Genomic DNA, 17,390 nt, shown 5'->3' with positions numbered 1-17,390 from the left:
TGAACCAATATTGCGTTTGATAGTAGATATAACACTGATTGTATTTTTCAAGTCTAAAAAATATTTTGAGTCTGTACTTTCTTTGCCTTTTTCTACATACTTATCTCTCCCTATAATATCAAAAACTGCCTATACTTTCTTAGGTGTTGTCTATGTTTATTCTTCTATTGGATCCTTAAGGATCTATCTGAAGAGAAGAAAAATATGGCTAAAAAACATTTTTACATGTGAAAAATTATTATGAATTATTTTTTAAAAATAAAATATGTTTATGATGTAGGATTTAAATTCATGAAAATCAAGTTACATTTTCTATAATAAAACAACAAGCAAGCAAGCAAGCATTTATCCCACTAAGTGAATCTTTCTACGCCATTAAACTTGATCCCCTATTATATCATCATTTATATTTAAATAAATTTTATTTTATTTTATTATTATTAATCAAGTCTTCTTTGGTCTCACTCTTCCTCGATTAATGTATGTATTTATTATTATCTCACATCACTAATAAAGATATTTATTGGTTAGCTAAATACATATCAATATCATCTTGAATGTCCCTTGGAATTTTCAATAAATATAATTTTAACTTTCTCTCTAATGTTTTTATTTCTTATCCTGTCAATTTTCGCATGTTTACATATTCACCTTAGCATCTTCATCTCTGCAACTTTTATCTTCTGCTTGTGTACTTGCGTCAAGCCCAACATTCATCTTTATATAACATAGCAAACCTGACCATCATTTTGTAGAAGTTTCCTTTAAGGTTTAAAGGTATCTTATGATCACAAAGAGCATCTAACATCTCCTATTTTAACTATCCTATTTGTATCATATGTAAAACATCTCTATCAATCTCCCCATTCTTTCATAAAAATGTTCTTAAATACTTCAAACTTTCAATTACAAATAACTCATCATCTTCTATCTTAATAATTATCTTGCTACATCTATTACTACTAAATTTAAATTTTATATATTTATCTTTACTCTACTAAGTCAAAAACTTTTAACTTCTAATGTCTCCCACTAAGATTCAAGCTTAATTAGTATTTACTATTTCACGAATCTCAAATAACATGTATCATGGTAACTTATCTTCGATTTGTCTAGTGAATTTATTCATAACTAGTGTAAAAAAAAATATGGATTTAAAGTTGATTCTTTTTGTAATCCTATTTTATAGAAAACTCTTCAATAATCCACCTATAATCCTCACTCTTATCATTACATCATTATATATATCCTTAATTGTTTCATTATACATTACACTAACACATTTCTTTTTTAAAAAATTTTCGTAATTTTTCTCGAAACTCTATCATAAGTTTTTTTTTAGTCAATAAGTTTTGTTTTTTTTCTCGATATTTTTCAATTAGTTGTCCAACAAGATATATAACTTTTATCATCGACATTTCAAGTATAAATTCAAATTGATTTTCAACCATCTTGATCTTCTTTCTTAATATATTTTCTATCACTTTTTTTCCAAACTTTCAAACTATGGCTCATGTGCTTATTGTCAGATAATTTGTATATATCTCTTTTGTTTTTATATGAAAGACTAAAAGTACTTATCCTTTATTGATTAGATATTTTTTTTCATTTTCAATATCAAATTGAATAATTTTGTAAGTCATTCAATACCTTCTCTACATACTTCTATACCTACTGAAATATTATCTGATTCAATCTTTTTTATTTTTCATCGCATTTAATGCCCATTTTAGTTGTAAAATTTGAATTTTTGGATAAAAATTAAAATTTTATACTCGACCTAATTAAAATTTCTAAACTAAGTTGGCCACTAACCTTTTATTAAAAGTTGATAAAAATAACTCTTTTACTTCTATTATTTTTTCATCCTTCATTAGTATCCTATCTCATTCATCTTTAATATATTTTATTTGGATAAAAAAAATTTCTCTCACTTTAACTCTATGCATATGTTCCTTTCCTCTTTATAATAAAACTTCAGTCTTAACTTCACTCATTATTTTCTTGACTCTTTCCTTACTACATTATTTTTAAAATTTTGACTACTACCTTATTCCACGATTAAAATTCTTTATTTGATAGCATATGTTCTCTTGATTTATCGAGTAAACTATAGTAGAAAAAATATCACATTAATTTTAATAAATTTAGCAATACTCTAAAAATCTACTAGAAGAAGTATAAAAGCCTTAATTTGAATTTTTTTAAAAAAGAAATTACAATTTATAAGTTGAATAAATTGATATCTATTGTATGATAATTAATTAAATAAAGTATGTAAAAGTTTATTTTATTTTGTATTTATAATATGATTAACTATATATTTATAATATATAAATAATCCTTTACATAATTTTTTCCCTCCCATTTTAGACGATGAATTTTGGGAGGCGTTCTTGAATCTAGGAGCTCCATTATGTCAATTCAACAAAAAAAATAGGATCATTTCAGTAACAACCACAACATACAATTTTAAAACAAATTGCCACTCTAGCAAGTCCACATACACCTTAATATTGTAAACTGTAACTAAAATACGCCTTTTATAGTAGCGTTTCTTCCTATCCCATTCCAAATCAACGGCTTTTATCAGATATGCACAACATAAATGCTCTTTTTCAAATCTCTCGAAAACCAAATTAAAACCCTTGTAAAAAGAATATGTGGTCCCCTTTTTATCAGATGTTCAACAACTTATTTCTATTATTCTTCTATGGATACTTAAAACCAAATATCAAATACGACGAGCCTTTTGACAAAAAAACCTGCACTCCCACTATATATTTTTCTGCAGTAGAATATGATCACCTTTCTTCACTAGTGGCTCAAAGCTGACTTCCCTTTGCATGCCATAGTTTTTTCTGACATATCAGCAGCTTCTCTTTCGATGTGTTGTATGCTGTGTCATGTTTTTCACAATCCCATCGCGTCCCTTTGGCGATGGTTGAGACAACATCTACAAAGTGGGTTGGTTCGTGGATTATAACATACCCATTTGGACGCAGAATACGATCCATCTCAAGGATCACATATTTCACTTCACACCTGATAAGAAAACAGAAGACGCTAGCTGTCAATTTGCAATGTAAATGGCATTTAGTCATAAGGTGAGAATGGAATTCCGGTAGCACTTTGTGTTATTCACATACTATTCAAACGGTACTGGACCAGTTTATGCTCTTAGTCATGTAAGATGAACAAACAAATAATGTTATTAGTGGAAGCATTCAACAATTGATCACACTAGTGAACTGAAATGAGCTCCCTTAATAAAGAAGGATTGGTGGCCGACATGGTTAGGATTTTATTGACTTTATTAACTCTTATAAATAAACAACTTTTATTTTAATATAATTCAATTCAATTGGGCATTTACTTTATCTTTATACTCATGCTAGATGAATAGATAAAGTCATTGAATATACTATAGTGAGATGTGATGGTACACATGATGGAATATTGAATGTATATTCTAAATATGTTCCTAGTCAATTGGACGGTATAAAAATAAAGATAAAAGGCCGCTCGACATAGAGACTAGCATCTGTGATGTCGTATACCACGTTTCGTTAGTAAGGATATAGAGATGTTCAAACATACAAATGGATGATCATACTATGAGTTTATTGAACATCCCTCACACGGACTTTCCAAGTGGTTATCATTTATGGAGTGGATAAGTCTTTGGTTATGGTTGTACACTAGTAATCCTTATGACCCGGGATAACATTGAGACTCTATATGTTGGGGCTACACTTTAATTCATTTACCGACTCCATTAGGGTCATCAAGTGATGAGATTGGATGTAGTAACGACTCATGTATCGTAGTCGGGGATTCACCACACCCATGGGTGTGGATATCCTATGTAATAGATTGTTCTATAGTGCATGAAGTCTCTAATCAGAGCTGAAAGATGTGTTTTAGGAAAGGAGTTTCCTACTTGAACATGCGATATCACTATAAGATACATCACGTAGTTGCCGAATCAATATACAACCCTCGATGTACCAATGGTTGTAGATTTGACTGGGATATATGAGATGAAGGGACCGAACTATATGTTAACCATAATTGATTGGTTCTTACAGACACTATTTAATAATAGCTAGGAAGTCATGGGGTGGTGCTACTAAACTCTCTTACCATGATTCATTGGGTGATAATTAAAACATCTTATAATCAAGCAGTTGATCATAGGATGGGATTAGTAGGAGTATGCCAGAATAAAGGACAAACATCATCCTGAATCACAAAGAGTTGTGAACCCATGACTAACTATATCCCTGAACCATTGAGAGTCACACAAATATTGGTTTCCCTATTTTCCTTTAAGAAAGTCAATTTCAAGTAGTTGAATTTAACGAATAAAGTTTGATGTGATCAAACAGTGTATTGACAAATAAAATTTAATATGATCATATGTTATGAGTGATTTCCAATAAATGGAAACAAGGAGATGGAAGAATTCCTCATAGAGTCAACAAATCGGATTTCTATTGTCATAATAGTAAGCGAGTGTGCTCACCATACACCTATGATTATGATGGACTCACATCATTGTATTTTAGAAAATTTCTAACATCCAATGGGTCAAGATGGAAGAAGGAAAATTAAAAATTAAAAAATTTTGTTGTTTTTTCTTTTTTCCCTAATCCACTACTTTCTCACCACGTTTTTGGAGATGAAGCCATTAACTCCACTTCCACCACTTCAGCCATTTTTGGAAGAGTTGTGGAGCCACTTCCTTTTTCCTTCTTGGAGAGAAGTACGAAAGGAGCTCTTCTCCTTTTTCTTTGAAAAAATTCAGACAGAACCTTCTTCTCCTTTGGAAAATTTCGGCAGCCCTTTTCATCTTTCTTGGAGTTTCGGCAGCTACCATTCCAATCTTTTCCTTGGGGAAAATTTTGGAAGGAAGATCATCAACCATTCTTGGAGAATTTCGGCAGCCCCTCTCCTCCAAGTTGCAGCCCCCTCTCAAAGGAAGAAGATAAAATCTTCTTCCCTTTCTTCCATAGAGAGAACCATCTCCTTATTGCTAGTTTTTCCTTCTCCGAGAAGGATTGTTGCCACCCACCTTCTTGCATATTTTTGGAAGGTGCAACCCCTTGTTGAGGACTATTTGGCAGCCCTTTGTGAAGGGGTAATTGGGCAGCCTCTTCCTCATCACGAGGAAGACATTTTTCGATCGTTCCAACAAAAACGACACTTGATCTCTAATACGATCAAGTGTTGGAAAGGGACTCCAATCATGGACCAGATTAAATGAAAGAGGCTCAAGTTCGAGACAAAACATTGAAGAGCTATTTCGCTAAATCCATAATAGTTGGAGCCATCCCCAAACAAAGGTAGTTTGGGAGGTATGATTCTTTACATATGTTTTGATTCATATGTATGTTGATGCATGTGTTAATAGTTTTATTTAGGTTATGCTTAATTAATCTAATATGTTTAAATTAGATAGTTTTGTATGTCTAAATAAAATGATTAAATTATCATCAGATGAATCAATCACATGATAGTTTATCTTTGTTATGCTTTTAGAATCTTGCTTGAATGGTTAGATTGTAATGCATGCTTAGATTAAAGATCATGTTTATGTTTGTTTTGTAAATCCTTATGAACACTCCTTTGATTTAATTGTTAAATCATAAAATAGAATTTAAATTTTCATTGCACATAGAAGTGTAGAAACACGATATCCGAATTTAGAATTCAGTTCCAACAGACATGTGTCAAGTGAAGAAGGATATCCAACAGATCTCCACTAATAATCTTTGGCATGAAAAAAAAAGGAAAAAAGGTGTTATATCTGACAAAAATATAGATGTTCCAATGCAGATAGATGAGAAGCCAACCAAATAGACTTTTCTTAGTAGCTTGAAGAGAAAAATGACGAGAAGGTCCATATCTTTGTATAGGTTACAACATCTAGGAACAGGTGGCAGTGGAGACTTCTAAAATACCGCATTCATAGGTTAGCACAAATATGTACATTCAAAGCCAAAGATTAGATCAAATATGTATCTCCCAAGGTACTGTCAGTCATCAAACAAAAATAGATACTCCTTCTCATAAAAATAAAATAATAGTAATAATAATATAATAACAAAATTATAAAAATGAATTTGAAGGTCATCAGTTCCATAGGGAAAAATTTGGTACCACTGTTTAAAATCCAGACAATTAGAAGTTATCAGCCAAAGGAAGAAAATGAGGTGAAAAAAGTAAGATTCAAATGACTTTTACCGGTGACTTTCAGCAGTAAATAGCCCATCTAAATGAAGGAGGTCATATGTTCGAGGATATGTTGAAAACGACTCACACCTGCATGAAAAGAGTTTGATCATTAAACTACTACTATCTAAGGTATGTTTTAAGTTTTATATATGATATTCCACGGGTCTAGGGTAGGCAGTTGAAACTGATTTTGACAATAGTCATGGACTTACCAGTCATGATAGGTTCCAATTAGTCCTCTGTCATATACCACACTCAGGGAATTTGGACCATAAGAGGAGACAACATTCATTACCCATACAGGATCGTCAATGAGTGCTGCTGCAAAGCTTCCATACAATGTATTCATATCCATAACATTTCGGATTTTATCAGTTCCAAGAGCTGAAAGCAATGTCTTGTAGTGTTTTACCCTGGCCTTCCACTTGCTTTCATCATGCTTGAATCCCTCAGAATTCCCTCCTGGTACCATGCCAAGGCGTTCTGGAGCTGTATGCAGCCTTTGGGGCCACCTTGGCATAGATTTTATAGCCAATTTCTTGAACTTTTGATTTGGAACATTTAAGCAAGTTCGGAGTGGAATGTACCATGCTGAATCTGGGTCCATGCTATCATCGCACTTAGGTGGATAAGCAGATGCACTAAGTTCATCATAGCAACTGCTGTCAGCAGATTTCTGCCACACTGCAATGTCATTCTTAATGTTGTAGAGTTTGAAGCACATGCTCGTTAACAATTTCTTTAACCTATCAAAGTTCACTTTCTGCTCTTCTGCAGTTGTATTCCATCCACGCCACCTATTTTCAAAGTTTACAGGTGGCCCAGAGAGAACCCAGAAGCCACCAGGTCGAAGTATTCTGTGTATCTCTAATAGATAAATTCCATCTGAAAAATGAGTGAAAAAAATTATTATTGTCCATCTTAGATATATATTACATATAAAGAACGTCCCAATGGATCACATAGCTAGGCTATAACAGTGATGCATCTAGAGAAGCAGCAATTTCAAAAAAGCTGTACTGAGAACATGTATGGAGTACATGCTAAAAAAATACAAAGGAATATACCCTATAAAAGACACCCAATTTTTGGACAATAACATAAACACTAAAAAAAAAAAAATACTGGTGAAACTAGAGAAACAGAGAGAGAAATGGAAGAAATAGCAAGTCCACCTAAACATACATGTTAAGAAGATTGTATTATTAAGAATCAAACAGAAGTATAGACTTAAAGGCAAAGTAGGATTGTTTCCCTTTGCCCTTTTAGATCCTTTTAGTAAATAAAATCATAACCTACTACCAAAACATGTGTGGGAGTACTTTGCATAGCTGTATAGTCCTCCTTTAGAATAAATAGTGTTCGTAGAAGTAGGGCACCTAAAAATCTACCAGACAATAAAATAAAATTTATTTTGCCTTTTGATTTAGTTCTGGTTGATATGTGCAAAGCCAGAAAATTACCAAATTCTGTCCATGGAATAAGACATCGGGAACAATGTGCAATATCAAATGAATTGGATGGGAATGGAAGGCGTTGAGTCGAAATGATGCCCAAAATGGCTGGAATCCCACGTTCAAGAGCAAACTGTATTTGAGCCTCATGATTATCTCTGGGTGCCAAAGAAACAGTTAATATTCCACGGTCTAACAAATCACCTCCCCAGCTTGCAACCTATCAGTGAAAATGAGCAACACAGATTAGTTGAGCATAAATGCAATGCTATGGTTGAAAGATTCAGTAAACATGCATAATATATAATAATGTTGTGATGGATCTAATTAACTTTCTTATATCTGATATTGGTTGCTTTATATTGTCTGACCACACCATCACAAGATCAAATCTAGATCAAGGAATGTTGGATATATATTGAACATTATGATTAGCTTATTCTCAAGCCCTTAGCCATCAAACCACCTTTGCCTAGTTCAAAAGGTGAAAAATCACAAAGATTTCTCATTTCTGGAAGGTAAACTTATATACTCAGACTATCAAGATAACCATCAACATGTACATGGATGCTAGTCAATGGCATAGTTCTTATCTGAGCTAAACTAATAAGAAATGAGAACGGTTGTTTGACTAACAATTTAAAGGTATAGTTAGAGTAGAGGGATTTCTTGTTCCAATAAAAGAAAGAATGTGGGAAATGATGATGATCCCACTGCTGTCTTATAACCAATTGGGGTAGACATAAGTTACTGGGAAGTATCACTAACAAAAACAGTTCAATTTGATTGTTCAGCACTCACCCCACACCCAGTATCAATAGCAGTTCGGATAATTCCATTTTTCATTTCAGGAATAAGATCTTGCATCAATTCAACATAAGCACCAACTCCATTGGGAAACATAGTACCTCCACCTGGAAAAATGAACTTTTCTCCATCTTTCCTGAGCCAGTGTTGATTTGATTTCTCATTGTTGATCCAATCATAAGGCACATTTCTGGACCATATTCAAAAGAGTGAACATGAGGATTACCTGAATACCTAGTCATGACTAAGTGAAAAATCTGTAGAAACTTATGATTACAAGGCAAAGTATCAGGACAATGTAAAGAAAGAATACCTATACCAACATTGATCTCTGCTCTTTGGCCATCGCACTGGCACTTTATACCCAAGAGGTGGAGACACTAAGCATTCTTTTCTCTCAGCCATTGGTGGGCAATGGCGCTCCATGAAACTAAGCCTGTAATTACCATACTTCCTCCATCTCTACATGAAAAGAAAAAACTTGTGACTATCAAGATAATATCTAACAGGAGCCACATATCAAATGCTTGGATGCCACATTATTAAACTACTGAAATTCTCATAATTATTATTCTTTGAATTTATGGAACTTGTAACTTGAAAAAGTGTGTAAAACATTGTATGACAAAACAAAATAGCTACATGATCCTGAATCAAGGTTCAAGAAAGGCAAATTGTAAAGAAAGGTAAATTGTAAGATAGGACTAGCAAAAAATCAAGGTTTAAGATTAGGAATAATATTTTGACAATTGAAAATCAAATAAAGCAAAAAATCAATACACCAAGAGAACCTAAAAAAGAGAAGACTGATTGATCCATTAGATGGCAAGAAATGCAATACTTTTACATTTGGCCACTTCTAAAGCATTATTAAAGGAGTTGGAATATGCATACTGATACCTCCGGTTTATTAGATCCTACTAACTCAGATTTCATTGCATCAATTGTAGTGATCAGAGCTTGAATATACCTTGGGGTCCGTGCATGGTGTGTAATCTTGATAGTCAATACCACACTCAGGAAACTCAAGTGAGTCAATTTGAAGAGAAGTGGCAGAAGATTTATTGCGCAATTGAATAGCTGGCACAACATCCATGTTAAAGTATCTGTTCTTTTCAGAGCAATAGATGCCTCCTAGATAGAAAGAAAACCCACATAGGACAATGAGCATTAAAGTTGCTGGAACAATTTTAGAGCTTCTATCAATATATGCTTCTGATCTAGGGTCTTTATTCTTCATTATTTCTTTTGTCTTCCTAAAATGAAAGCCTGAAAGAAAACAATCAAACATCAGCAAAATGTCAAGGATAGTAACCCCATCATTTTTATAAAAAAAAAATGCAGACCAAAATAAAATTGTTAAGGCAATATTAATAAATGAACATAGTACATAACCATTCTGACATATTAAAAATAAATAAATAACTGATCATTTAAAAAATAAATGAGTACTTCAGAAAATCCTTAACTACAAATTCTGGGACTGCTTATGGCACAAACACAGTTTCAAAAATCATTGTCAATCCAAAGGCAATCAAGTCAAGAGGAAATTTGTAGTTCAGGGGAGTCTTGAATATCAATGTGTATTCTTGATCGCACCTCATTTCAAAATAAAAAGGATGTCAAACTCATTTCCCATGATAAAGTGCGAACAATTATAGCGTGATTAAATTGATTGCCTTGAGCTAACCATCTCAAAAGTTTGGATTTAAGAGTTTTAGATACACCTAGATGCCTTAACAGATCAGCAGAAAATACAATTTCACAGATAATTATGCCATTCTATTGCAAGAAAAGTTTTTTCAGTAACAAATTTCGTACTGTAAACGTCACCTGAAGCTCAGTGTAATTGACTAAAATAGGGGGAAAAAAATTCACCACCTTCTGGTAGATCTAATGCCATTCTGCCCAAACTCATAAACAGATCCAAGTTATAACGATTTATTTTCAACTGAAGGAGATTACTCAACTAATCACTGAATCCTCATTAAGATCAATAGACTATCCAAACCAAGAAGACGATGGAGTGCAGAAAACTAGACGGAGATAGGTGACTAAACGCCATCCTACAGAGACGGAGTAGCAGAAATTGAAGTAAAAGGGCATCCTGCTGGAAACAGACTTCAGCCCCAATTCTATATCACAACCCACGGCCACCGGCAGAAGTGTACCAGGCAAAGAAACAGGAATCTACTCGTTCCCAGATATCAGAAATCGAGAATGCTCGATCAAGGATCCGCGTCTTAATTCCGTCAAGCCGGACTCCAGAAGACCAGTTGGAGTAGAAAAAACGAGCGAGAGCAAACAGTAGTGAGAAACTCAAAGCGGCAGGGATCTCACATTCTTCATCCGGTAGAAGCCAAGAGTCACCCAGTGGAATGGATAGCGAAAGGAGAATCCGTTTTGAATCATACTACAACAGAAAAAGTAAATGACATGAAAACGGAGCCAGATCTGGATAAACCGCACCTTCGATGGATCGATCCCTTAGCCTCAACAGAAGTCCTCGACTCCCCGCTGCTGCTGCCGTGAGAAGGTCGAGCTAGAAGAGAGGATAGGAGAGAGAGAGAAGAGGTGATTGCGTTCAGCGGAGAGAGGCATCCCACTGCACTCAAAGAATAAACATACTTGTTAGTGGATTGAAGCTTTCGTTTCAGTCGATGGCCTTTATAGAGAGAGAGTAAGCAATCATCCATGGAGAGAGAGAGAGAGAGAGAGAGAGAGAGAGAGAGAGGGGAAGGAGATAAATTAAGTACCAATTTCACTAAGCGCTAATAATTTCAGTATTTTGTATTTCATATTCTATTTTTTTAAATATTGTGGTCTGGGTATTTTTACAACGACAATTTATCAAATCACGCATCTAGATATCTTAATTGACCAAAAAACATATGCTACTTTGGTATTTACCAAAGGACGCACTTTTTCAAGTGCACTTCCCTTTTTATCCTTCTGACCAATCAAACTTTTTTTTGTCGTTTTTCTTTTCTCCCTCTTCTCTTTCCTATCTCCTCTTTCATCAACGACATTTAAAATTTAATTAATTTTTTGATAACATTTTAATACATTTAGATAAGCTAAAATAAACTATGAATAGCAAATTTGAACTCCTTGCAACATCGGGAATCTACAAGAACTGAAATGAGTGTAATCTGAAGTCTCTAGGTCCATTAGTGGATTTCGGTCAAAACCCACTAATGGACATAGAGAGCTCTGATTGTACCCATTTCAGTTTCTATGGATTCTTGGTGTTGCAAGGAGTTCAAATTTGCTATCCATTATTTATTTTGACTTTTTGAATGTGTTAAAATACAAGAAGAAAGAATCAGCAACAAAAATTCATATCAGGCCTAACGTGGAGCATTTTTGCAGATTCTTTCTTCTTATATTTTAACACCTTCTAAAAGTCAAAATAAACAGTGGATAGCAAATTTGAACTCCTTGCAACATCAGAAATCTACAGGAACTGAAATGGATGTAATCTGAGATCTCTAGGTCCATCAATGGGTTTCGGTCAAAACCCACTGATGGACCTAGAGAGCTCTGATTGCACCCATTTCAGTTTCTATGGATTCCTGGTGTTGCAAGGAATTCAAATTTGCTATCCATTATTTATTTTGAATTTTAGAAGGTGTTAAAATACAAGAAGAAAGAATCAGCAAAAAGGCTCCACGTTAGGCCTGATATGAATTTTTTTTGCTGATTCTTTCTTCTTATATTTTAACACCTTCTAAAAGTCAAAATAAATAATGGATAGAAAATTTGAACTCCTTGCAACACCAAGAATCCATAGAAACTGAAATGGGTGCAATCGGAGCTCTCTAAGTCCATCAGTGGGTTTTGACCGAAACTCACTAATGGATCTAGAGACCTCAGATTACACCCATTTCAGTTCCTGTAGATTCCTGATGTTGCAAGGAGTTCAAATTTACTATCCATTGTTTATTTTGACTTTTAAAAGGTGTTAAAATATAAGAAGAAAGAATCAACAAAAAGGCTCCACGTTAGGCCTGATATGAATCATATGAATCATATCAGGCCCAATATGGATCTCACTCTATTAAGAATTCTCAATTGTTTTTGGAACTCTTCATTTCCAATGTAACATTTTATTTTGACTTAAATCTCAGTTCATGATGTATGTCTTTGTTGGGGGTTTGAAAAATTATGCGGAAAAACCTTAACTGCTGAAAACCTCTTCAAATATGTTGGATTAGATATTGAAAAGTAATGATTTTTGCAATTCCTCTACCTTTTGCTTGGTATCTTTTTCCCATTTAAATAATTGACACACTTTTCTTTCAACCTTCAGAATTTGGAGTGGTGTCTCTTTGTCCTTTTCCCTTATTTCTCGTAAGTGATCTCATTTTCTGGATTAATTTTCTTTTACAAAGAAAGAAGAAATAAGTGAGTCATGACTTATTTGCAGTTACATGCTAATAGAAGAATTAGGTCTATTTGGTATTGTGTCAATTCTATTTATTGGAATTATACGTATCTTCTCTTTTTTCAATAACTATACTATGACTATTTGTTCTAAGTGTTTGCATATGTATTTCTTATAGGTAATGAAACATTATACATTCTCTAATTTGTCAGAGAACTCTCAACGTTTTGCTACTACCTTTTTCCACTTGATTTCATCACTAGCTGAAACATTTAGGTAGGAGGATATGCATTGATGCCCTTATCTATTTTTCTACTTAGAGCAATCATAAACACATCCATTATGAAATGAAGAGTTCCTAAAACAGTTGAGCATTCCTAATAGAGTGAGATCCATGTTGAGCCTGATATGGAATCATATCAGGCCCAACGTGGGCCTGATATGATTCATATCAGGCCTAACGTGGAGCCTTTTTGCTGATTCTTTCTTCTTATATTTCAACACCTTCTAAAAGTCAAAATAAACAATGGATAGCAAATTTGAACTCCTTGCAACATCAGGAATCCACAAGAACTGAAATGGGTGTAATCTGAGGTTTCTAGGTCCATCAGTGGGTTCGACCCACTAATGGACCTAGAAACCTCAGATTACACCCGTTTCAGTTCTTGTGGATTCCTGATGTTGCAAGGAGTTCAAATTTGCTATCCATTGTTTATTTTGACTTTTAGAAGGTGTTAAAATATAAGAAGAAAGAATCAGCAAAAAGGCTCCACGTTAGGCCTGATATGATTCATATCAGACCCAACGTGGGCCTGATATGAATTTTTTTTGTTGATTCTTTCTTCTTGTATTTTAACACCTTCTAAAAGTCAAAATAAATAATGGATAGCAAATTTGAACTCCTTGCAACACCAGGAATCCATAGAAACTGAAATGGGTGCAATCGGAGCTCTCTAAGTCCATTAATGGGTTTTGACTGAAACCCACTAATGGACCTAGAGACCTCAGATTACACTCACTTCAGTTCCTGTAGATTCCTGATGTTGCAAGGAGTTCAAATTTGCTATTCATAGTTTATTTTAGCTTATCTAAATGTATTAAAATGTTATCAAAAAATTAACTAAATTTTAAATGTCGTTGATGAAAGAGAAGATAGGAAAGAGAAGAGGGAGAAAAGAAAAACGACAAAAAAAAAAAGTTTGATTGGTCAGAAGGATAAAAAGGGAAGTGCACTTGAAAAAGTGCGTCCTTTGGTAAATACCAAAGTAGCATACGCCTTTTGGTCAATTAAGATATCTAGGTGCGTGATTTGGTAAATTGTCGTTTTTACAACTAATGGGAGGAAGCTGGGGTAAATTGTTGGATCGAGACGCGCTAGAGGGGGGGTGAATAGCGCTCGCGGCTATTTGTTCGATTATCGGAATCGTAAAATGTTCGTAGAGTAATTAACGCAGCGGAAAGAAACAAACACACAGAAAGACAAGGGAATTTACTTCGTTCGGAGCCTGTGACGACTCCTACTCGAAGGCTCGCGATCCTTGATCGCTTTCCGTGGGCAACAACTATAAGCTCGACAAGAGTACAAGTATTACAGTTAATTATAATGAAAAAGTACAGTTATACCGACGACAATATCGTAATCTGAAGATTTCGGAGCTCCGGGTCGTCGGTGTCTCGTAGCAGCACTTCGGGATCGTCTCGTGAGCAGCTTGTGTTGGAACCCCAAGGTTATTTTGGTGTGATCAACAAGTTAAGTTAGGTCCTGTGTATTTAACCTTGTGTCTAAGTGTACAGGAGCTTAGGAACACAGGTACTCGAGTGGAAGACGCAGCTAGCGAGAAGGACGGCACGCTGTGCGTCCGAGGGACGAGGCGCTGCGGAAGAGTACACCGGCGGACGAGAAGGAAGCGCGCGGTGGTTCCGAGGGACGAAAGCCGGAGCGGAAGATTGCTCGGGGAGCAAGAGACGCAGCTAGCGAGAAGGTCGACGACCGAGGGACGAAGACTGCGGATGAGTACGCTGGCGGACGAGAAGGAAACACGCGGCAATTCCGAGGGACGAGAAGCCGGAGGGAAGCACGCTCGAGAAGACCGGAAGTTGGGTTCGGGTGAGCCCTTTTCCGGAAGGCAGAGATCACCCAAACGAGCGGATCCGGAGCGGAAGAACCGGACCGAAGCGGGACTGAACCAGAGAAGCGGTCCCGGATGAAAAAGTCAACTGTGTTGACTTTCGGGGTCCGGGGCGCCCGGAACTGACCGGGGCGCCCGGACCCATCCGGGGCGCCCGGACCCATCCGGGGCGCCCGGAACCCTTCCGGGCGCCCGGAACAGTAATGTTGACCAGATCGAGAATTATCTCGATCTGAACGTTGGGGGATAAAATTTATCCCCCCCAGGGCGCCCGGAACCTTTCCAGGCGCCCCGACCAAGGCTATAAATACAGCCTTGGTCCAGAAGCTTTTCATCAGTTCAGAAATTGTAACAACACTTGTGTGCTTCCATTGCTTTGATTAGCTTCTTTCTTTTTGTGCCTACACTGCTGTAAACGAGGCTTCTCCGCCTGAAGGAGTTTTTAGTGCAACAATCTTCCTTGGATTAACAACCTCCCCGGTTGTAACCAAGTCAAAACCGGTGCCTCGTTTTTATGCTTTACTTTCTGATTAATCTATTTTTTTCAAGTGTTAGCTTAATTGTCCGAGAAAGGTTGTGTTTTACTGGCTATTCAACCCCTTCTAGCCTGGCGCATCGGTCTTACAAGTGGTATCAGAGCCGAGGCGCCTAGAAGGACTAACAGCAACAAGATGGCGGATCCAACATCCACGCACCAAAATTCAAAGGGACCGCTAATGGAAAAAGCGAATGGAGGTATTTCTTGAAACAGATTATGATTTATTACTAACAATGGAATTTGGCTATGAAGCACCAGAGGGCAAAGCAAGAAATCAATGGTCAAAGAAGGAGCAGGCTGACCACGTGGCAAACAAGAAAGCAGAATTTCATCTGCTAAGTGTACTTCCAACACAAGAAGTCAATCGAGTCGGTACCTACAACTCGGCAAAGGAGCTTTGGGATAAATTCCTTGAGTTACACGAAGGAACATCCGAAGCCAAACTTGCAAGACGGGATTTACTTCGTAACCAGCTTACAAACCTCCGATTTGAAGAAGGTGAAACAATTGCACATCTACACTCGAGGATTCAGGAACTCATCACCAGACTTACGAATCTCGGAGAAGAGGTAAGTAACCGAGATTCGCTAAGGTATGCCCTAAATTCCTTTCCTAGAAACTCAAAATGGGCATCACTAGTAGATGCCTTTTACATTTCAAAAAATCTAGAAAAAATTTCATTAGACGAATTCTTTTCAACTTTTGAAGTGCATGAGTCAAGATGTGCAGGTCCGAAGGAGCCCAAGAATGATGTCGCCCTTAAAGCTTCGAGAGACGAACCTGAGTCAGAATCTTCTCTCGACGACGAGGAAATGGTAATGATGGTAAGACGATTTAAAAATATTTGTAAATCTAGGAAATCTAACCATTCGCAGGGAAGAAAGAAAAGAACCATCCGCTGCTACCATTGCGATGAAGAAGGGCACGTCAAGAACAATTGCCCTAAACTGAAGAACAACGGGAAGGACAAGGGTAAGAAGCCTATCCAAAATCGCAAGGCCCTAAAAGCGACGTGGGACGATACGTCGTCGGAATCAGAAGTCAAGGAGTTCTCCGGGCTCGCGTTAATGGCGAGTCATCAAGACGACGACTGCGAATCAAGCTCTTCCGAAATGAGCATCGAAAGCATCAATGAAGGGGGAGCCACGTCCGAAGAGAGCAGCAGTTCAGGGGGAGAAACCGACAACGAGATCGACAAGGTAAGTGAGGTACGATCTCTTCCTCCTAATAAAATGTTTAAATTCATTAAAATTTTAACAAAAGATTGCTGCAAATTAGAAAATGAAAATAAAGATTTAAAAGCAATATTAGCTACATCTTGTCCGTTAGAAATGCTAGATAAATCAAATTTAGAAAATGAAAAATTAAAATTAGAAATTCAAAATTTAATTTTTCAAGTAGAAAATTTGAAAAACTCTGCTTGCTCATCTAAAACCAATTTTAGAAGGTTCAATAATTTGAATTGGTATTATAGATATCACCAGGGACAAATTAAAAATATCTCTAGAAAATATGTCCCTAAAAACTTTTTAGTTAATCCAGTAGGTTGGAACCTATATTGGGTTCCTAAATCATGCTTAAATTAATTTTAAAAGTAAAATTAGCGCTTTAAGTGAGAAAATTAAATAAAGAATTTCTTTATGAGGCTTTGTCTAAGGAAGTGGTTGTTGCTCCAATAACCAAGAAGGCCTAGTGCCTCGCCACGACCTGGAAGCCAAAATATTGAAATAAATGTTTAATTAACTTACTAATGAAGCATTAATACAAGAATTAATTAGTGTTTGAAAAAGGTTATTCAAAACATTTTATTTCAATTTACCTACTTAGAATTTTTT

General features: G+C 35.7%; 1 protein-coding gene across 2 annotated transcripts; it reads right to left on the bottom strand.

Moving 5' to 3' along the window:
- Nucleotides 1-2,423: 2,423 nt before the first annotated feature.
- Nucleotides 2,424-11,218, bottom strand: LOC122046895 (probable methyltransferase PMT21). 2 transcript variants are annotated; one of them, XM_042607839.1, is made up of 8 exons: nt 10,971-11,218; nt 9,472-9,770; nt 8,815-8,963; nt 8,496-8,691; nt 7,704-7,914; nt 6,453-7,125; nt 6,250-6,327; nt 2,424-3,045 (listed from the first exon to the last, which is right to left on the bottom strand). In XM_042607839.1, exons 2-8 carry the CDS (start codon nt 9,739-9,741, stop codon nt 2,826-2,828), a joined length of 1,797 nt encoding a protein of 598 aa, XP_042463773.1. In that variant the 5' UTR covers nt 9,742-9,770; nt 10,971-11,218; the 3' UTR covers nt 2,424-2,825. The 2 variants fall into 2 exon arrangements, with proteins under 2 accessions (XP_042463773.1, XP_042463772.1); XM_042607838.1 differs by lacking the exon at nt 10,971-11,218 and adding an exon at nt 10,335-10,879 and having other exon boundaries at nt 2,446-3,045.
- Between the last annotated feature and the right edge of the window lie 6,172 nt (nt 11,219-17,390).

This window comes from Zingiber officinale, chromosome 2B, assembly GCF_018446385.1.
Source record: "Zingiber officinale cultivar Zhangliang chromosome 2B, Zo_v1.1, whole genome shotgun sequence".
NCBI classification, from domain to species: domain Eukaryota; kingdom Viridiplantae; phylum Streptophyta; class Magnoliopsida; order Zingiberales; family Zingiberaceae; genus Zingiber; species Zingiber officinale.
The sequence above is the reverse complement of the archived record's forward strand: the minus strand, read 5'-3'. Positions and strand labels throughout refer to the sequence as shown.

Coding starts and splice junctions, on each gene's coding strand:
- LOC122046895 (XM_042607839.1), bottom strand. CDS start 9,741: ATGAAGAATAAAGACCCTAGATCAGAAGCATATATTGATAGAAGCTCT. Junction 8,964..9,471: donor CACCATGCACGGACCCCAAG/GTATATTCAAGC, acceptor CTTTTCATGTAG/AGATGGAGGAAGTATGGTAA. Junction 7,915..8,495: donor CTATTGATACTGGGTGTGGG/GTGAGTGCTGAA, acceptor TTTCACTGATAG/GTTGCAAGCTGGGGAGGTGA.